At 50.1% G+C, this 19,720-nt stretch overlaps 3 protein-coding genes across 5 annotated transcripts; 2 read left to right on the top strand and 1 right to left on the bottom strand.

The window, feature by feature from the left end:
• Positions 1 to 2,209: 2,209 nt before the first annotated feature.
• Positions 2,210 to 7,838, top strand: LOC148821668 (uncharacterized). Of its 3 annotated transcripts, none has more exons than XM_088931272.1 (4): positions 2,210 to 2,671; positions 3,216 to 3,620; positions 3,832 to 4,807; positions 4,859 to 7,838. In XM_088931272.1, exons 1-4 carry the CDS (start codon positions 2,210 to 2,212, stop codon positions 7,720 to 7,722), a joined length of 4,707 nt encoding a protein of 1,568 aa, XP_088787398.1. In that variant the 3' UTR covers positions 7,723 to 7,838. The 3 variants fall into 3 exon arrangements, with proteins under 3 accessions (XP_088787398.1, XP_088787399.1, XP_088787397.1); XM_088931273.1 differs by having other exon boundaries at positions 3,832 to 4,820; positions 4,899 to 7,838; XM_088931271.1 differs by having other exon boundaries at positions 3,832 to 7,838.
• Positions 7,839 to 9,413: 1,575 nt separating this feature from the next.
• On the bottom strand, positions 9,414 to 13,712 carry rps19bp1 (ribosomal protein S19 binding protein 1). Its single transcript, XM_088931274.1, has 4 exons — positions 13,515 to 13,712; positions 12,182 to 12,367; positions 11,488 to 11,585; positions 9,414 to 10,813 (listed from the first exon to the last, which is right to left on the bottom strand). Exons 1-4 carry the CDS (start codon positions 13,567 to 13,569, stop codon positions 10,664 to 10,666), a joined length of 489 nt encoding a protein of 162 aa, XP_088787400.1. The 5' UTR covers positions 13,570 to 13,712; the 3' UTR covers positions 9,414 to 10,663.
• A 309-nt stretch (positions 13,713 to 14,021) lies between these two features.
• mpst (mercaptopyruvate sulfurtransferase) lies at positions 14,022 to 19,607 on the top strand. Its single transcript, XM_088931205.1, has 2 exons — positions 14,022 to 14,663; positions 17,897 to 19,607. The coding sequence occupies exons 1-2, from the start codon at positions 14,075 to 14,077 to the stop codon at positions 18,193 to 18,195; spliced, it is 888 nt and encodes a 295-aa protein (XP_088787331.1). The 5' UTR covers positions 14,022 to 14,074; the 3' UTR covers positions 18,196 to 19,607.
• Positions 19,608 to 19,720: the final 113 nt, after the last annotated feature.

Raw genomic sequence — 19,720 nt, 5'->3', positions numbered from 1 at the left:
GGTACAATGTACTTCAGTCTCAGTGAGAACATGCGCACTGAGAACTGAACTACTTGATGCTGGATGGAGAATGAAAAGCTCTTTGGCAAATCAAATATCACTTGGAGACAATAAATCCTCTCTCCCCCCCCCAAAAAAAAACAATCTTGGGGTTTAATTTCTCCAACCCCCCGTGTGGGCGATACTAACCTATCCCTCACAGCGGGGATATGGATCCACAACGATGCTATATATCTATATATTTTACGGATTTTTCACAGAGAAAACGCCACACCCACTTACATACATAATAGATAATTTCGGAACAAACACACCTTTAGATAACACACATTGAGATGTGTTAACCGACTTACATTTCCAGAGTCATGACACCCCTCTCCCCCCTACCTATCGCTTTGGTTCGGGCCGCAGCCCTTATAAAGACCCGAAGCTGAGTTTGTGCGGAGTCGCGGGACAATTTTGAGAGGGTTGCCGAGTGAGGTTCGCCCGGCAGCGCTGCAAGGTATGAAACTTTACAAGATCGGTGGGCTTGGTCGCGCTTTTCTTATGGAAATCAGGAGGCGAGCACAATGCCTATTATTATCCGCTAAAATACCTGCTAATTCCGTGGTAGTACCAGGAGCTAACTAACCTGTGGAGTCACAAACTCCAACTTTAGCAGCTATTCCCTTTTAATTAAGGGCAGAACTTTCATGTGCTGATGTTTTGCTTTTTTTTAAGCACTAGGTGAGCTCTGTGTTGGATGTTAGTGTGTTCTGTTCCTTGTAACTGTAACATTCACTTGTTCCATCACGCAGATGGAACTATAATCGGGTAGATTTAGTAAACTATATATAAAACGAACAGTGCAGGAGTGCGCATTTTTGTATGAGCTAGAATATTTTCCAGCTCGGTGTCTTGCGGTATCATTCACCTTCCGATTGGGGAACTGATCAGATCAAAGTCCTTTTTTTTTTTAAAGCGGCGTAAAATTCATTCAAAGCTTGAATCCACCTTAGACGCGTTCTCACGATATTCTTCATTTAAATAGATTTTTTTTTTAGCATTCCTCTTGCTTATAAAGAGCGGCTTCATAAATCCAGATTCCTTAGTGTCCCTGAGAGCATCAACGCTGTGGGCTGTTGAACTTCTTGCCTTCTGAAATCTGAAGGCTTTTGAAGTTCTGCTCTTCGATAATTGTTGTACCACCTGTTGTCAATGTTTGTCCCTCCCCTGGGAATGAGGTGAAATGTTAACTCCACTCATTTAATTTAGGTGGTTTCCTTGCCAAATTCAGTTCTGGATTTGGCCCATCTAGCTGTTGGAACTTGGGTGAAGTAGGTCCTCAATCCTCCCCTGATCTGTGCTGCTGGTCAACTGACATAGGGGCTATGAGGCAGTTCTTCATTGATGGATGAATGGGTGTCCTATACTTTAGGATTAGAAGTACCTTTCATGAATTCAAGGAATTGGCATACCCGTCTTGTATGATCTGCTTTTGGTGCTGAGGAAAAGCATCTTGTGACAATGCAGCATACTGCCATGAGACCCTGAGAGGGAGGAGAGACCTTATGGGGGGGTCTTTCACACAGTGCACAATTGGCACATGGGATAATTGGGACTTTATTAGTTGTAACATTTTATCCAATTAATTGAATGAGAAGTGAACCATATTGGCAGTAGGATTGCTTTGCCCAGTCACGTGAGCTGAGCTTATTGAATGTTTTTTTTCTTTGTACGCTTAAAAGTGCAGCTTCACAAGTCCACCTTCTTGAACATTGAACACTTTTGAAATGAGTCTCAACTTGCAGCACGTAATTGCTCAAGTTTGCGTAGCATCAGAAGTCCTGTGTCCTTGCAGTTCACTACCTGACTAAGGAGCCTCACAGATGGGGTATATATGGGCTCAGGATTAGAATGTTTTTGCATTTATAGAGTCTCCTTTGGGGGAGACTGCAAGCACAATTGTTTGTGTGTAGTACATTGTGCAAACAAGATACTGGAAGGTAGCAGTTGGTGTCAAACTGAAAGCATTAATGCAACAAAATGTGAGAAGGTTTGATTACTTCTGCACAGCACTGGTTCTTTTTCCTGTGCAATTACTCTTCTAGAGTATTGATAACTCCTGAATGGACTGTTCTCTTGATAAGCTACTTCTCATGAGTTTACAATCTGGTTTTACTGCCTCAGTGTACAATATCTAACACTGCTGGGTCCTCCTGTCCACAGGATGGCACTGTTTAACTTCCCTGTTCCTGATCTGGAGTGCACCCTGAAGGAAGCCAGTCGTGTGCTGCAGCTAACCCTGGAACCTGAGCTGTACCTGCAGTACTGCAGCGCCCTCAAGGAGCAGGAGGGCTTACTGCAGGATATTCATTCCCGTTTTGCTACCCAAGTGGCGGGCAAGGAGAACTGGGTGACGGAGCAGTTCAAGAGCTACCTCCTCTCCCTCCCAGATCCCCTGCCCACTTCAACTGCTATCCCTGCGCTACTGTCCTCCTCCGCTGCCCAGCAGCGCCCTGAGCGGCGTGATCGGGTTCAGGTGGACAGGGCGGCTGCCCTGCTGTGGGCAGTGGCCAAACTGCGGAGCGAACCTTGGCTGGTCGAAGGAGGTGCCCTGACCGAGCGCACCCAGCAGTCGGAGGCCTTCTCTGCCAGCCGCTTGCCTGGAGAAACCCGAGATGAGATCAAGGTTAGGCAAAGCGTTTTTATTTGTATTGTTCTTGTTTCTGATTTTTGTCCATAATTAACTCCTACTGAACAAAGATGGGGAGGAGTTAAGGGTGTTCCTTTTCATTTAAATAAGAACTTGATGCTGGCTAGATTTTATACAACATTGGATTTGGTCTTTTGTAGTGGATTCCTTGTCTGGCGTGGTTTACACTATTTTCCTGTTTGGAGTTTGAACAATAAAACGTGGGGGGAGGAATAAAGTTGCTCCATTAAACCTAGTGTTGAGACGGGGCTCTTGGTACTAGCCCCTTAGTACTTTCATAACCCTGAAACCTGGAGGCTGTAGGTTCAAATCCAGGACATGAATAGTGAACTGCTTGGTTTAAAGAGCTGTAAGGTTGCACAACCTTCAAATGTGCATTTAATAAAGGCATTCCTGATATCAAACCTACTTAGTAGAGAGAGTCTGACCATAACAGAAAGTTGATTTTCAAATTGCATTAACCAGAGTGTTACTTTCCAAGCTCCTGATTTTTCCATCTTCTATGCTGTCGTTCCTCTAGGTGTACCCACAAAGCCTTCATGCTGTACTGTTCCACGCGGGAGCTGTCTTCCCCGTGAATATCCTGTCCCGCTCGGTAGAGGGGGGCTCCCTCTCTCCCCTACCTCTCCCAGAAATCCACAGGCAGGTGTCTGAGGTGCTCCGCCATGCAGATCTGGACAGGAGCACACAGGTTCCCATCTGCAGCTTCTCTGGCCTGCAGCGGCGGGTGTGGTACGCCCTGAGGCGCACCCTGCTGGAGCAAGGCGGGAGTGCGGTGGCAGAGGTGATGGAGGTCCTGGAGAGTGCGGTGGTCGCTCTGGTGCTGGAAGATGGCCACCCTCCACCCGATCCAGCAGATGCGCTGAACGCTTTGAAGCTGGGGAAGGGCAGCGAGGGCGGGCACTACTTCAGATATTATGACAAGGTATGGCCAGCAGAACTAAGTTTTAGTGGTTTATTTTTGCTTTTAAGAACATTCTGTGCTTGGAGGTATCATTTGACAAATGATTGCTACTATCATCCCGAGCAAGAAAGGTGTTGAATTTAACTTTATACAGGTATTGACTTAATAGAACAAATCTTTATTCTGTAAGGCCCTTTTGTAGTGATCTGTTCTTCCTTTCCCCTGGGCCTAGGTGGTCAACGTGGTGGTCTTTAAGGATGGCACAGCGGGCATGGTGTTTGAGCACAGTGCTGTGGATGGCATGGTGGCAGGAATAGTGGCAGAGGGTGTGTGGCACCTTTCTGAAGCACTTAAATTAGATGGACTAGACCTGCAGTCGGGGACACCCGAGACCCCTCCAGTGAAGCCCCTGATTTTCTCCCTACAAGACAAATGCCATCCAGATATCCCATCATCCTTGTCACCAGAACCTGTCCACAAGATCGTCACCTTTGAGATCTCCTCCTATCCAGATGTGTTCTCGACCTTGCGGGGGCAAAGAGGAGTATATGACGCTTGGGTCAACTTCTCCCTGCAGCTGGCACTTAAGCAGACCTGTGGAGAGGATGCTTTTCTTTTGGTCACGCCAACCCATATGCGCCACTACAAGCATGGCCGATGTGACCCCACATACACCCTGACAAAGCAGTCCAGCGCGCTGGTGAAGGCTTTACTTTCTAGTGTCCAGTACAGTCCTGAAGAGCTCTATAGCCTCTTTCACCAGGCTTTCAAGCAGCACAAAGAGCTCATCAAGGCCACCAAGAGTGGCCAAGGCATTGGTCCACATTTGGCCATCCTCCGCAATTCTCTTCCTCAGGGCAGCCCCCTTGGGCAGTTCTTCAAACCCTTTGGCTGTCCTTCAGTCTACCTCACTGGTAAAGACCTTGTGGTTGGGGTGGAATGCGGGGTGGGCAATGTCTATGCTACAGATCAGCTTGCAGTCTCATACATGGGAAGGAGAGATCGGGTTCGGATGGTGCTTTCAGGGAAAGGAACATTTGTTGAACGTCTGGAAACCCTTCAGAAGAACCTGAAAGAAGCACTTATGCTGGTGAAGGGTCTGGCTCTGAGATATGCCATCGCGGGGCAGATGGGTGCTGTTGAAAGCCTGCTGGGGTCCTTCCAGAAGATGGAAAGAGGAGACTCTTCTGAAGATAAGAAAAAAGGGGGCGATATAAATCAGAATTTTAATCTTCCAGGCCAGAGTCTGATTGAAGAAGTATATCCAAGTGGGACAACTCCAAAATTAGTTCAAAATTGTACCCTGATCATTCATGGAGGAGCTGGTGAGGAGATGATGTTGAAGCAGGAGGTGGTGGAGGTCATTGAGTTTGCCTTGAGAGCTGCTGCCTCACTTGGGGCTCAGGTGCTCTCTTCTGGGGGGAGCAGTCTTGATGCTGTGGAGAACTGTGTTGCAGCCCTTGAAGACTGCTTCCTGTTCAATGCTGGCAGGGGCTCTGTATACAACCAGGATGGTGAACAGGAAATGGAAGCAACCATCATTGAGGGCTGCGGAAAGCGATCGGGATCTGTGGCTTGTCTGCGGACCATTAAAAACCCAGTAAAGGCTGCCCGTCTGGTTATGGAAAAATCCCCCCATGCCCTGCTTTCCGGTGGAGGGGTCGAATCCTTCTTGGAGACTCTGAAAGAGAAGCCTGTGCATTCAGAATACTTCCATACTGACTTGCGCTGGATGGAGCTCCAAGCAAAACGGAGTGGCTTCACCACAAGACCGAGCCATCCCCAGACTGTTGGGGCTATAGCCCTTGACTGCTGGGGGAAACTGGCAGCTGCTACCTCTACTGGTGGACTTGTGGGCAAGTGGAAGGGGCGGATCGGGGACACGGCTGTGGTGGGTGCAGGGATTTATGCAGATGAGAACGTGGCTGTGACCTGCTCAGGAGATGGTGATGTATTTTTGAGGAATACAGTAGCCAGCAAAGTGGCCCACATGTACAACCTAAAAGGATACAGTTTGAGAGAGGCCTGCAAAGAGGTCCTCAGTGAGAGTTTGGAAGGCTCTTGCGGAGGCATCATTGCTGTCAGTTCCAAGGGGGAAGCAGTGGTTGAAACCAATGCTGCAGTAATGTTTGTAGGATCGGTCAAAGGCGGTGTCACACGTGCAGAAGTGCTTAGACCAAAGAAGATTTATTTAAATGTAATCTGGGAATCGGAGGATCTGGTGGCCTACCTTCATCCTAATCCCTGGACTCCTGGCACCACTGTCCTGACCTCAAAGAGCCCAAGTTGGCAATCCAGTATCTTTCATCTGCCTCTGCCAGAGTACACAGCACTGATGCTGGGGGCTCGAGCCGTGGCTGGTTTGCTGTGCCAGCAGATGCCAGTTCACCGGTGTGCTCTGATTGCGGAGGCTCAGGCGGATCAACCAGCCCATGTCAAGTTGCTCCCATTGCATGGGTTAGAACCAGAGTGGAAGCCATATCTTCATGAAGAGAAGGAATTCCATCTCTGGTATCGAGGCTACTGCACTTCCAAGAATGGCCCACGAGCTACAGATGCAGACCTAGAGGAGGTCCAGGCAAGGATCCGGGCTAAGCTGAGGTCACCCATTCTTACCCCCAGCTATCATTTCTTTGGCAATTCCGTGGATGATAATCTGTTCTCGCGCATTGTGCAAGGTGCAGAGAAGAAGCAGTGGAGAGTGTGGGAGGATGACGCCCACGTGGCCTTTCTTACCCCTTTTCCCAACTCACCTGGTTTTACAGTGCTGGCGCCTCGTCGTCATCTTCCTAGTGACCTCTTCAGCCTGGATGAAAAGGACTATATTGAGCTGGCACTTGCTGCTCGTACGGTGGCCCTGCTACTGGAGGAGGGCCTTGGAGCCCAGAGTTGTGCTTTGATCTTCGAGGGGTTAGAAATTGACTACGCCCATGCCAAGCTTGTACCTCTCATCATGCCCTCTCAAGGTCCTGAGGCTCCCGAGCCACAGTTCTGCCCCATCTACACAGGCCATGTATCTTCTGTGGATGGGCCACCTGCCAACCCCCAGGACTTGAAGGACCTCCAGGCCAAGATTACCCAAAGCGGGCCTCCTCATTCGTGGGAGAACCCCCGAGAGCATGCTATTTCGGCAATCAAAAGCCAGTGGTACCGCAACCTTTTCCAAATACAGAACACACTGTACCATGCAACTGTGGAGTTCTTCCACAACACCTGCAGGTATGCATATGCTTTGACCCCCATTACAACGTACACAATCTCCTCTCCCATGGGCCTGGGATCCGATTCGGAGCCTGTACGTGTGAACTTGCTCGGACAAGATGTCTATCTGGCAGATTCCATGCAGTTTGTTCTGGAATACTTTCTCCGCTTTCAGGAAGGTTTGCCAGGAACCTATTATGTGTCCCCCAGTTTCCGGGGAGAAGATCCTGATGCTACTCACCTGAACCAGTTTTACCATGTGGAGTGTGAACTGCTGGGGGACATGGAGAAAGCCATCGGAGTAGCAGAAGCATACGTGGCGTACCTGACTCGCTCCATGCTCCGAAGGCATGCGGACCTCATTCTCAAGACTGCTGGGACCCTATCCCATGCCGAGAGCCTCCTTGAAAAGCTTAGCGGGCTGAAATGCTTTCCCAGAGTGACACTGGACCAAGCCCTCACCATGATGCCATCAGAAGAATGCCTGGAGTGGGTAGTAGAGGGCCAGCCCCAGTTCGGCAGGAAGCTGACCCGTAAAGGGGAGCGGGTACTGATCGAGAAGTTTGGCGGTGCCGTGTGGCTGACCGAGATGGATCACCTTGGCGTCCCCTTCTATCAAGCCTATGTTGATGGCACCAATAAGCAGAAGGCCAAAGCGGCTGACCTGCTCCTGGGTTTAGGGGAGACTCTGGGGCTTGGTGAACGGCACTCCACTGCCGAGAAGGTACAGGAAGCTCTAAAGCAGCACACGGTGTCCGAAGAGGTCTACAAATGGTATGTTGATATGAGACGGGTCAAACCCTTGCTCACAAGTGGGTGGGGGATGGGAACAGAGCGTTATCTATGCTGGCTGCTTCAACACAATGATGTCCGAGACATGCACATTATCCCTAGGATGAAATTCAGGAAATGCCTACCATGAAAGCAACTGCTATGTAATAACATCGCACCCGAATTATTTTCCTACATCCGAGTCCTTCATGTAGGCTGTTCAATATGCATGTACATGAATGGTTTTTTTTTTTTTTTGCAGTTGTCATTTTTCCACTTCTGCAGATGTAGGAGGAAAAGGCTTGAGTTCTGCCATGACTGAAGCTAGGAAACTTTGGGTTATTTTTGGGGCCTGACATGTTTGTGAAGGCATGTCATGGAGAAAAGCTAACCTAAAAAGTTAGTGATCAAGATATAGCACTTGATAGGATGAAGACCCCCCCCCCGACTAAATTCCTGCTAGTAGTTGCCACTGATTTTGATGTTTCTCTTATTGATTGACTTGAAACAGCTTTGTGGTCTATACATTCACGAGACCTCGATTTGAGGACATCTTTATCAGATCAAACAGGGATTATCTATACATTTGTAGTTGCCCCCTTTTTAGAAAGTGCAAACTGACATTCTACCCACATTGTCATTTTGACTTAACCAGTTGTCTTTTGCGAATTTCTCTGCTCTCCTGGTGTTGGTGTTTGGGTAAGTTTCTCTTATTGCATTCTCTGTTAAGAGAATTGATTTTCCCCCCCCAATATACTTTTGCAATCTTGATTCACAAAAGCTGTTCCATCATGTTACCTGCTCAGAGCTTGATGGGATTTTGTCTGTACTGCCAGTGAGATGGCCAGCTTTCAGATCTAAAATAAAATGTTCAAGCGTTCACTTTTGGCTCTGGTTTCCTTTTCTTTTATATAAAGAATTCAATTGGGTAAAGCTGCATTACCAGAAACTAAAGTTTTACCCTTTCATAAAACAAGACCTAACCATTACATTTACGATTAATGCTTGGTGTTAAATCCCTCATTAATTGCACTTTTCAAAGTTTCTTCTATTTGCTTTATAGAAGATCATGTCGCATTTAATAAAGCAACTTCTATTTTTGACTCGAAGGCTTTCCTCTTACTTTATTCTGAATTTGCACCGTTTTCTTGCAAAATGTTGATGCCTAGCTCACAAGCACCTAGAAACCTGTCCTTGAACTCTGCCTTTTGATTTCAGTCTCCAGACTGAAATCCAGTTAATAGCCTGGTATCCAAAACTGAGCTTTGACATGTTGAGGATTGTGGATGAAAGCTCTTTACTTTTACATGTAAATATGATGTTTCAGTGCAGATAATCACCCCTTCTAGAAAAGGGGCCCCATCTCCTCTGTAGCGTGTGGGTTTTTTTTGTGTGTGGTAGCCTGAGTAGGAGGGTTTTTATGGCTTTTTCACTAAAGGGACAATGCCTCAAATCTCCCTGGACAGTTGGGGAAAGTCCAGAGGAACATGTACACAAACCCTTTACCCTAGGGGCTCAGCTGGAGCACAGTGGTGGACAGTTCCAGTCCTTTCTGGCCAGACACTAGTATCATTTCTAGGTTTAGATAAATGTTACCTGTGAAATTGTGGTGGTGTTTTGTTCAATTTTGTCCTCAAGAGCAGAGAATGAGCAAATAGCCAAAGAGAGCTTGGCTGTTCATGACTGGAATTATGCACCCCTCCACTGGAGCAGTGATACTTACTTTTCTAAAGTAAGATACTTTTTCCTGTTTTTTCACCTAAGCTGTCCTTTTTAATTTTATAGTATTGCATAATGTAACTAATCAATTGAAATTAGTATAGTGAAGGGAAACAATATCCACTCTTGGAAGTCCTTTAATTTTAAAAAAAAAAAAGGGAAGTCAAGCTCTTGACACTGGTTATAGCCACACTTTCAGACAGGTGGGATACCTACTAGGGGGTACTTCTGTGACCCCAGGCACAATTCACCTCAGTCTCAGAACATGCACAGCTGCCCCACCTGCTGCTGGATGGAGAATGGTGGTGTCCTGCGACCTTTAGCAATTAAAAGTCCATTGTGATCCTTGAGAGCAACTGGCTCTCATGAGTTCTCCTTCTCATAAGGCTACTCTATCCCTCCTGGCAGTAGTTTACCCTCGAGTTGCTCAGGGAAATAAAGGTCCAAAATATTTTTAAATGTGCAAGGTGGGGAGGGAAACTAATCTGCAACATTTTGAATTCCTACAAAAAAAATGAATATTTTCAGTACAATATTAAATATTTAAAAAGAAAGTGGCTTGGCTCTGAAAAAGGTCTGTTGTATGCCCCTGTGCATATAGCACTTTTTTTTGCATATCTTAACAGTCCTTTTACTGTTTGGTCATCCAGTACTGGGACTGACTATTGCTCCAGCACTCATGAGAAATAAAGTATACAAGAAAACAGCCACTTTGTCAGATAATACATTCACAAAGGGGGACTCAGCTCTGATATGCAAGGTCCACTGTCTGACGTTTTATATACCGACAGTCATGTGAAAAAGAAAGTTGACCCTCTTCCAATTCAATGGTTTTACATTTCAGGGCATAAATAATCTGGTCCTCAATAACTTCTATAATTAGACAAATCTAGCCTCAGATAACACACAACAGATTTCACTTTGTCATTATTTATTCAACCAAAACTAAGCCAACATGCAGAAACCAGGTGGGAACAATTAAGTACACCCTTACTGCTTCCATAGGAATTAAGAAGGTAATTATCAGGCAGGTGCTGCTAATCAAACACACTTGATTATTCAGGACTTGATTTATTCAAGCCCTGGCTGGAATAAAACAGATTTCCCAGTTTATTCCACCAAGCCCACCTGCCCTCGAACAAGAGAAATCGCTAAGCTGCTCCAGTCAAAGACGTTTATAATAATAACAGGAGGAACGATGGGAAGAGTTAATCTTTTTTCCCCCCGCTATCACATCCACAGTATATTGCTTCTGTGTGCACAGTTCAGAGAAGCTGATCAGGTGCCCAAATAAGAATGTCAGAAAGGGCTCGGTCTGTTCTCTGCTTGAGGAACCAGCTGCACACCCCTGTCCCGCGGGACCCCCTACAGGGTCAGACGTTCTCCTCTACCAGCCTGCCGAAATACTCCTTCTGGAACTGCTCGAACTCGGCCTCAGTGAACACCGATCTCTTCTCCTCCTTCTTCTTGGCAGGGCTGCGGGGGCGATCTCGGGCCTGTCGGCCCTGGTGCTGTGACAAGATCTGCAGAGAGGCAGAGAGGAGGTCACGGGCGCAGCCCTGCACATTTTATCCACTAGGGGGTGTCCAAACATTGGTCCTGAGAGCCCCGGTTCAGCAACTTGTATAATTCATCCTCAGTCATGGGCACTTCTCCCAAACCCATCTTAATTCTCTAAACACTAGATAAAGTGTTAAGACTTAACTTAACTGTGGTCCTGGGTTCAATTCCAGACCTGGAGCTTGTATGTTCTCCCTGTGTTCACATGGGTTACCTCCAGTTTCCCCCCACAGTGTTTTGAGAAGTTAGAGTTGGGGGAACAAACAGTATTTTGAGACGCAAGATGCCACAATTAAGATGTGACACCCATCAGTCTCAAACCATTCTCTGTTCCCCCCAAATCCAGCTTAATTGGTCATGGCTCCCACCTAGCACCGTGACTTTATGAAGGCCAGGTCTGTGATAGTTTACACCTCTTCAGACTTGGAAATAGCGACGGTAAAAAGTACTTAAGTGATTCCGATTCAAATCAAGTAATTGAGAGCCTAACGCAGAACAAAAACCAGGACACCTGACCCCCCCGCCTCCCCCAGGACCGGTAGTGAATATCATTGGTTTAAAGAGCAGTATAATGTATGCAGGGCAGAGCCAGATTCTTGTCACTGGTGGGGAGTGAAAAAGGAGCACCTTAGCTCACCTTGCCCGTGACGCTCTCCTCGGCTTTGAATCCCTTGCCCAGGAAGTATTTCAGGTTTCTCTTCAGATGGCTGCTGCTCTGCTTCTTCAGATACTCCTCTGAAAAACACAAGAAGGTTGCACATGATCGGCCGTGGGTCAGAGAGAGAGATCGAAGAGGCAGGTGACTCTTCTCAAGCGGCATCGAACGACACTGTTCTGGTGGGCAAACCGAAATGAGTTCTACATGTCACCCTGTGGCTGTTATTTCAGACACAAAACATGCCGATTCTTCATAATAGTAGCAAACTGCGTCACAGGACGGGCGCCCGAGGCACTATCAGCGATCGTACAAATAACGAAACCCTTTATTTCAGTGCTTCTAGGACAGCGGTTTCCCACACACACCTGCTGCTTTCTGTTCCAACTGATCCCTCTGTTACCTTAATAATAACAACAACTACAACAATTATAATGTGAACTGATTGTTCCCAGCTTTTAAACATGTTGGAGTTTTAAGCATTGTGTTTTAGGAACTGAAATAAAATCCCAAACTGGTGACTATAAACAGATTGCAGATATTCTGGCTTTTTAGCTCAGGTAAGGCTTCAGCGATGTAATGAAAGCCAGCAGGTGTGTGGGTCACCAGGACCGGGTCGAGAGATACGGAACGCTGACAGAGGCTCTTGAGAACAGGAGCCGGGCGACAGTCATACCTACAGCAGACTTGATCCGCTTGTCCTTGACCGTAGCCTGAGACTTCCCCGGGCCTGGCTGGCCGCGCAGACGCCTAACCTGCCGGGTGACCCCCTGCTTGTTGGAGCGGATCCGGTCCATCACGCTGGTCCCCGGAGCCACGTCCGGCTTTTTTTGGCTCCTCCGCTTCCCGTCGCTTGATTCACCTGGGAAAAGAGGCAATAACCCGATAACTCTGTTCCTTTATCTCACGGCTTGAAGTGCTGGTTCACTTCACTCAGACAAAAAGATAAAAAAAAAAACACCTTCAAAATGTCATGGACTTAGGCACTAAAAATCATTAGTGAGCCTCTAAGACTGCTGGAACAGCTTTTCTGTGCAGCTGACCTCGAGGAAGACCTACAGCAACACTAAAGACCCATCTCAAGTCCTTCCTCGGGCTTTTGAACGTTTGCCTTCAGGAAGACGTTTTCGCTGTCCACAGTGCAAGACAAAGAGCAGGAAATTTAGCCTATCGTTTTATTCCTATGATCCCTATTGGATAGAGCCCGTTCTGCAAATGCGCATGTAATTTAATACTTTCTTAAATATTGCACAGTGTTACTTTCATGATCATTTGTATGGTCCGTTTGGTGCTTGTATTAATATTTGCCTTAGTCATATTGTTTAATTTAGTATGTGATGTATGTTGCACTGCTGGCTGCTTAAATCTTTCCCCTCCCGCCGGCGACGAGCAAAGTACTTTGAATCGAAACCGGTAATAGTGAGCGAGGGGGGTCTTTTAAAACACGAGGACGCGGAATGCGTTTCTCCAAGTTTTTTTTTCCCCCTCTTAAATCCAGTTTTGATTTCCATTCCAAGGCGGCGCTGAAACACTGAAAGGTGCACAAAGCCCGATCTCAGCTTTCGCACTGCACGCCAAAATAAAACAAGATCCAAGTTCTGCAAATTCCGGGTGAGAAACTAGGGAGCCGAGCAAGCAGGCAACACCCTCTGCACAGATCATGATATAAACAAAGAATTGACCGTGGCCATCTGTGAGTTCTTTTCAAAAGAACAGTACTTCAGATTAGTTAGATTACATAAAACACGGGAAAAAAGTAAAAAATCCATAGACTGAATTATACAGTATTTGAGATGAGGACTACCATTCGAGTCCTCAGTGCCGTTAGCCAGGTATTAATTTATAGGCAAAAATAACTGTCTGTACCGTTAAAGCCCAACATTTCTTAAAGTATGCCTCCAACCCTTTCATGAAACATACATCAAGCATTTATGACCCATATTTATGAATATGACTATTCAAAAAGCATGCATCTCTCTGCCAAGACCCTGGCATCATGAAAATAATACCTTTAAGGTCATCGTTTAAGAGTTCCAATCCTCTCCTTATTAGCGAAGCCGACATACCAGACTCGTATTTTATCCTTTCCTTTGTTTAAAGGCCTCTAGATTAAACACCACGAAAAAACAGCCAAACTTTATTTCTCAAGTCAAAATAAGACACGCGGCTTTTACTTCCGCTTAGCACCTGGCGCTTCGGTATAACCTTCCGGGTAGGAAACGTTATTTTTTTTTAAGCGGCGGTGATGTGCGGCAACGAAACCGTTCCGCCTGGAAACAACAGTGAACGAGGAGGCTAATTTGGATCCCGATGCTGTTTGTTTGGTTTTCTTTATCGCTTTGTGGAAACAATATATATAGATTTTGATTTGGAGGCTAAGGTACTAGGAGCGTGAGCGCCACAGACGAAGCAAACTGTATTTGTAAAACTGCGCAATAAAAGGATGCGCAAATTAAGTGCAAATACGGTAGCAGCCTCATGCCTTTTAAGATCTGAAAGTTGAGAGGTCAGGGGGCGTGGCTGTTCTGTAACTACCTGCGGGAGCTTCACCTTGGCTCGAAAATCCAGCATGGCGCTTCAGTCTCGGGCTTTGGTGGCTGCGAAGTGGCTGGCTGATGCAGTGAAAAGCAATCGGATCGGACCCGGCCTGCGGGTCCTGGACACCTCCTGGTATCTGCCGAAGCTCAAGCGGGACGCCCGAAAGGAATTCAAGGAGAGGCACATTCCCGGCGCCTCGTTTTTCGACATCGACCGGTGCTGTGACAGAACTTCTCCCCTGGATCACATGCTGCCCACCGAGAACGAGTTCGCGGATTATGTGGGCTACCTGGGCATCGGGAACGACACCCACGTTGTCGTGTACGACGCCAGCGACTTCGGGAGCTTCTCGGCGCCGCGGGTGTGGTGGATGTTCCGGGTGTTCGGGCACAGCTCGGTGTCGCTGCTGGACGGCGGGTTCAAGAACTGGATCCGGGAGGGACACCCCGTCAGCTCGGAGTACTCCAAACCCGTGCCTTCGGAGTACCGGGCGACACTCAAGCGCTCTTGGATAAAGACGTACGAGGATATGCTGGATAATCTAGAGACCAAGCAGTTTCAGGTGGTGGACGCCAGACCCGAAGGCAGATTCCGGGGAATCGAACCAGAACCGAGAGACAGTACGTATCAACTTGTTAGATCCCCAATATGAGTTTTTACAGTGTCTCCAGAATACGACACCTTTCATATCCCTGCATCCAGAGGCTGTGAGTGTCAAGTCTAGTTTCCCTGGTAAATGTCAAAGATCGAAATGAAATGAGCAGTGCAGTCTAGAACAATCTTTTGTACACTCATTTTTATTATAATCCGTGAGACATGGCGACAGTACCGAATTCCATTTCTTTTAATGACGGATTCCTGCGATTTAAAGTTATAGTATTAAAGCAAATTGAAACGAAACGCCGGTTTGTGATAGGTCAGGAGCGCCGTTCTACCCAACATGTTGAGTGGATGTCATAGTCGTCGGACAGGATGTGCTGAAAATGTAGTTTTGGACGGAGACACCTCGGACACCTCTGTCTGTCAAAGAGGTAAAAACTGACCCGGCTGAACATTAATAAAATAATAACAGAACGATCTTTCACCTAAAACTCGTCCACGATAACCAGTGTAATAATTAACCATTCCGATTTTGCGAGTCCAGTATTGGTAGTCGGAGGCAATTCTATCAGCTGCGTTCATGCACGGCACAGCTTAACCTCGGAATTGGAGACGAAAAACAATATTCAGTTAAGGATGAATTCGAGCTGTCTTATCTCGGAAGCGTACTTTGATTTGAGCAGAGTAGCTGACTCGGCTATTAACCGTTCTTCTGTTTACTTAAAGTCCACTGATAATGGACTGAAGCACCTCTCTGCAGTCAGACCCGTCGGAACCCAAAGCAATAGGGCTGGCTTCATTTTATCCCCCCCTCACATGCTGTGATCACTTCCTTGTTTTATGAGGTGCATGCTGATGATCTAGCAGCAACAGGAAGGATGGATCGATTTCATTTCTTAAAACGTAAAACCTAGACCGTGTATCCGTTTCAGTTCTAGCCTGAGGAACTTGTCTGGGTGGAGTCTGCATGTCCCGCCCCTGTGTTTCGGTGCATTTGTGTTCCATCAAGCGGCAAGCCCCCAATCCTGGTCCTGGAGTGTGCCAGTCCAGGATTTGGGTGAGAGGGTGAGGGAGTGGGGAGTGGGTGAGGGAGTGGGTGAGGGAGTGGGTGAGGGAGCGGGTGAGGGAGCGGGGAGTGGGTGAGGGAGTGGGTGAGGGAGCGGGTGAGGGAGTGGGGAGCGGGTGAGGGAGCGGGGAGTGGGTGAGGGAGCGGGTGAGGGAGCGGGTGAGGGAGTGGGGAGTGGTTGAGGGAGCGGGGAGCGGGTGAGGGAGCAGGTGAGGGAGTGGGGAGCGGGTGAGGGAGTGGGTGAGGGAGTGGGTGAGGGAGTGGGGCGTGGGTGAGGGAGTGGGGAGCGGGTGAGGGAGCAGGTGAGGGAGTGGGGAGCGGGTGAGGGAGCGGGTGAGGGAGTGGGGAGCGGGTGAGGGAGTGGGTGAGGGAGCGGGTGAGGGAGTGGGGAGTGGTTGAGGGAGCGGGGAGCGGGTGAGGGAGCAGGTGAGGGAGTGGGGAGCGGGTGAGGGAGTGGGTGAGGGAGTGGGTGAGGGAGTGGGGAGTGGTTGAGGGAGTGGGGAGTGGTTGAGGGAGCGGGGAGCGGGTGAGGGAGCAGGTGAGGGAGTGGGGAGCGGGTGAGGGAGTGGGTGAGGGAGTGGGTGAGGGAGCGGGGAGTGGTTGAGGGAGTGGGGAGCGGGTGAGGGAGCGGGTGAGGGAGTGGGGAGCGGGTGAGGGAGCGGGTGAGAGAGCGGGTGAGGGAGCGGGTGAGGGAGCGGGGAGCGGGTGAGGGAGCAGGTGAGGGAGTGGGGAGTGGGTGAGGGAGCAGGTGAGGGAGTGGGGAGCGGGTGAGGGAGCGGGTGAGAGAGCGGGTGAGGGAGCGGGTGAGGGAGCGGGTGAGGGAGTGGGGAGCAGGTGAGGGAGCAGGTGAGGGAGTGGGGAGCGGGTGAGGGAGTGGGTGAGGGAGTGGGTGAGGGAGTGGGGCGTGGGTGAGGGAGTGGGGAGTGGTTGAGGGAGCGGGGAGCGGGTGAGGGAGCAGGTGAGGGAGTGGGGAGCGGGTGAGGGAGTGGGTGAGGGAGCGAGGGGAGTGGGTGAGGGAGCGAGGGGAGTGGGTGAGGGAGCGGGTGAGGGAGCGGGTGAGGGAGTGGGGAGCGGGTGAGGGAGTGGGTGAGGGAGTGGGTGAGGGAGCGGGGAGTGGTTGAGGGAGTGGGGAGCGGGTGAGGGAGCGGGTGAGGGAGTGGGGAGCGGGTGAGGGAGCGGGTGAGAGAGCGGGTGAGGGAGCGGGTGAGGGAGCGGGGAGCGGGTGAGGGAGCAGGTGAGGGAGTGGGGAGTGGGTGAGGGAGCAGGTGAGGGAGTGGGGAGCGGGTGAGGGAGCGGGTGAGGGAGTGGGGAGCGGGTGAGGGAGTGGGTGAGGGAGTGGGTGAGGGAGCGGGGAGTGGTTGAGGGAGTGGGGAGCGGGTGAGGGAGCGGGTGAGGGAGTGGGGAGCGGGTGAGGGAGCGGGTGAGGGAGCGGGGAGCGGGTGAGGGAGCGGGTGAGGGAGCGGGGAGCGGGTGAGGGAGCAGGTGAGGGAGTGGGGAGTGGGTGAGGGAGCAGGTGAGGGAGTGGGGAGTGGGTGAGGGAGCGGGGAGCGGGTGAGGGAGCGGGTGAGAGAGTGGGGAGTGGGTGAGGGAGCGAGGGGAGTGGGTGAGGGAGTGGGGAGCGGGTGAGAGAGTGGGTGAGGGAGCGGGTGAGGGAGTGGGGAGCGGGTGAGGGAGTGGGTGAGGGAGCGGGGAGTGGTTGAGGGAGCGGGGAGTGGGTGAGGGAGCGGGTGAGGGAGCGAGGGGAGTGGGTGAGGGAGCGAGGGGAGGGGGTGAGGGAGCGGGTGAGGGAGTGGGGAGCGGGTGAGGGAGCGAGGGGAGTGGGTGAGGGAGTGGGTGAGAGAGCGAGGGGAGCGGGTGAGGGAGGGGGTGAGGGAGTGGGTGAGAGAGTGGGTGAGGGAGCGAGGGGAGCGGGTGAGGGAGTGGGTGAGGGAGTGGGTGAGGGAGTGGGGAGCGGGTGAGGGAGTGGGGAGCGGGTGAGGGAGCGGGTGAGGGAGTGGGGAGCGGGTGAGGGAGTGGGGAGCGGGTGAGGGCGTGGAGAGTGGGGAGTGAGCTTGCTCAAGCCAGTCTGGGATCTGTGATCTCGCGGTGGAGAGTGCCCCGCTCGAGCAGGGCCTGGGCCGGATGCTGCGGGAGGCCGGGAGCTGAGATACTAACACAGATCCCCCGTGTTCTTGCTCTGCCTCGCAGACACGGAACCGGGCCACATCCCCGGCTCCACCAGCATGCCCTTCAGCTCCTTCCTGAGCCCCTCGGGCCACGAGAAGCCCCCCGGGGAGCTGGCCGCGATGTTCCACAAGGCCGGGGTGGACCTGCGGCTGCCGCTGACCGTGACCTGCGGCTCTGGGGTGACGGCGTGTCACGTGGCCCTGGCGGCCTTCCTGTGCGGACACCCGGAGACGGCGGTGTACGACGGGGCCTGGTCGGAGTGGTACACGCGGGCCCTCCCGGAGCACGTCATCTCTGAGGGCAGGGGCAAGCACGTCTGAAGACGGGGTTTTTTGGGGTGTGGTGGGGGGGGTTGGGGTGTGGGGGCAAGTCTAATGAGCTGCCAATTTTCCTGCAAGCTACAGAGCTCCGCTACATTAGACGGAGTCGCCTTCGGGGTGCGAGAGACACAATACCAAGCACAAAACGGAGCAGGCACAAACAAGGCAGTGGCGTGCTCTTGTGTGTGGGAGTGTCATTTAGGCTTAAGGCAGATGCCACTTTATTTTGGGGGTGCTTGTTGTAAAATAGCAGGGCTCTGTGCGTCCATAATTGGACGTTTGTTGTTGGAAGCTCAGATCCTCCTGATTATCTAGCATTTGCTACTTTGCACTAACAAAAAAGCACCCTTTTCTCTCTTTCCTTTACGCTAGGGTGTTTCCATTCTAGGCTTAATTGATTAGTCCTTTGCAATGGTCCGGGGTCCTGATTTTTTTTCCTGTTTTCAAGCTGTTAAAGGTAGTCTTCAGTCTCTAGCAACTGAAAATATGTTTGAGAGGTTTAATGAAGCCAATTTAATTAAGTTGAGGCTGCACTTGCTTCCAGACTCGGGTGTCAGGCAGAGTCTCTGGAGCAGAACTGGGAGGCTCTTGTATTTTGTCGTCTTTTTTTTTTCTTTCCCGTCATCTCTCCGTCTCAGGGATAGACAGCCTCTGCTCTCATTTCTTTGCCATGTGTGAGCTGCAGCTCGTTATACGCTGAAGTGGCCTTTAGCATGAGAGAGGTTAACTGTTAAAAAGTCCCGGCTGGATCAAAGACCTGGAAAGGATGTGGAGTGGACTGGCCAAGGGAAGAGAGCCTGGGCCTGTTCATTTCTATAGACACTGCCCGGCCCAGGGCGTTCCAGTCCAGGTCTTCCCGAAGCCGAGGTCCTCAGGTTTGCGTTCCAGCCGAGCTCTTGTTTGTTTAACTGGATCACGCATTGCACTTTCCACTTGGTTCCAAACCTAAAAAACAGTTCAGAAAGGTTGATGCGATATGTGAACTCGCCTGACGACATTCTTGCGTCCCTCGAAAAGTGCCACTTTGTAGGAGCAGCAAAATGAGGAAGGTCTAATTTGTTGTTTTATTAGCTTATTGCAGGGGCTTAACTAAGTAGCCCAGAGTCTGGCTGGAAAGAAAACCTGCGGACGTTTGGGGGCACCGGTACCAAGATTGGGAATTCCTTTTCTGTCCGGGAATTCCTCGGAATTCTCCTCCTGTGAGAACACGAAGCCTGCTCCCTCCGCCCCTGCCCACCTGTCTCACACACGATGCTGGAGAGTCTTCCTCTTTTCTTTTAATACCGTGTCTGGCTTTCCTTGCTGACTTCGCAGGTGTTGGAGGGATCGGGGCTAACGGGCTTCTCTTGTGTAGAACTCTCCTGTTAAATCATCCAGTAAGTAATCTTGTAATAAAATCATTTGTACACATGTAGTGACAGATGTGCAAGCCTCTGTGTCTGTGTTCACTGCAGGTCTAGTCCGAACCTCAGGCATTTGTCATTGCGTTCCTGTGTCTGGGGTAATCATATGACAGATTCCTCTT

Source organism: Atractosteus spatula, chromosome 13 (genome assembly GCF_055471065.1).
Source record: "Atractosteus spatula isolate fAtrSpa1 chromosome 13, fAtrSpa1.hap1, whole genome shotgun sequence".
In the NCBI taxonomy this organism is placed as follows: domain Eukaryota; kingdom Metazoa; phylum Chordata; class Actinopteri; order Semionotiformes; family Lepisosteidae; genus Atractosteus; species Atractosteus spatula.
Note: the sequence above shows the minus strand (reverse complement) of the source record. Positions and strands in the feature narration are given on the sequence as shown.

Excerpts from the sequence above, each read along its gene's own strand:
- LOC148821668 (XM_088931271.1), top strand. The coding sequence starts at position 2,210 with ATGGCACTGTTTAACTTCCCTGTTCCTGATCTGGAGTGCACCCTGAAG. Across the intron at positions 2,672-3,215 it reads AAACCCGAGATGAGATCAAG|GTGTACCCACAAAGCCTTCA; the intron begins GTTAGGCAAAGC and ends TCGTTCCTCTAG. Across the intron at positions 3,621-3,831 it reads ACTTCAGATATTATGACAAG|GTGGTCAACGTGGTGGTCTT; the intron begins GTATGGCCAGCA and ends CCCTGGGCCTAG.
- rps19bp1 (XM_088931274.1), bottom strand. The coding sequence starts at position 13,569 with ATGTCGGCTTCGCTAATAAGGAGAGGATTGGAACTCTTAAACGATGAC. Across the intron at positions 12,368-13,514 it reads CTTAAACGATGACCTTAAAG|GTGAATCAAGCGACGGGAAG; the intron begins GTATTATTTTCA and ends CTCTTTTCCCAG. Across the intron at positions 10,814-11,487 it reads AGGAGAGCGTCACGGGCAAG|ATCTTGTCACAGCACCAGGG; the intron begins GTGAGCTAAGGT and ends GCCTCTCTGCAG.
- mpst (XM_088931205.1), top strand. The coding sequence starts at position 14,075 with ATGGCGCTTCAGTCTCGGGCTTTGGTGGCTGCGAAGTGGCTGGCTGAT. Across the intron at positions 14,664-17,896 it reads CGAACCAGAACCGAGAGACA|ACACGGAACCGGGCCACATC; the intron begins GTACGTATCAAC and ends TCTGCCTCGCAG.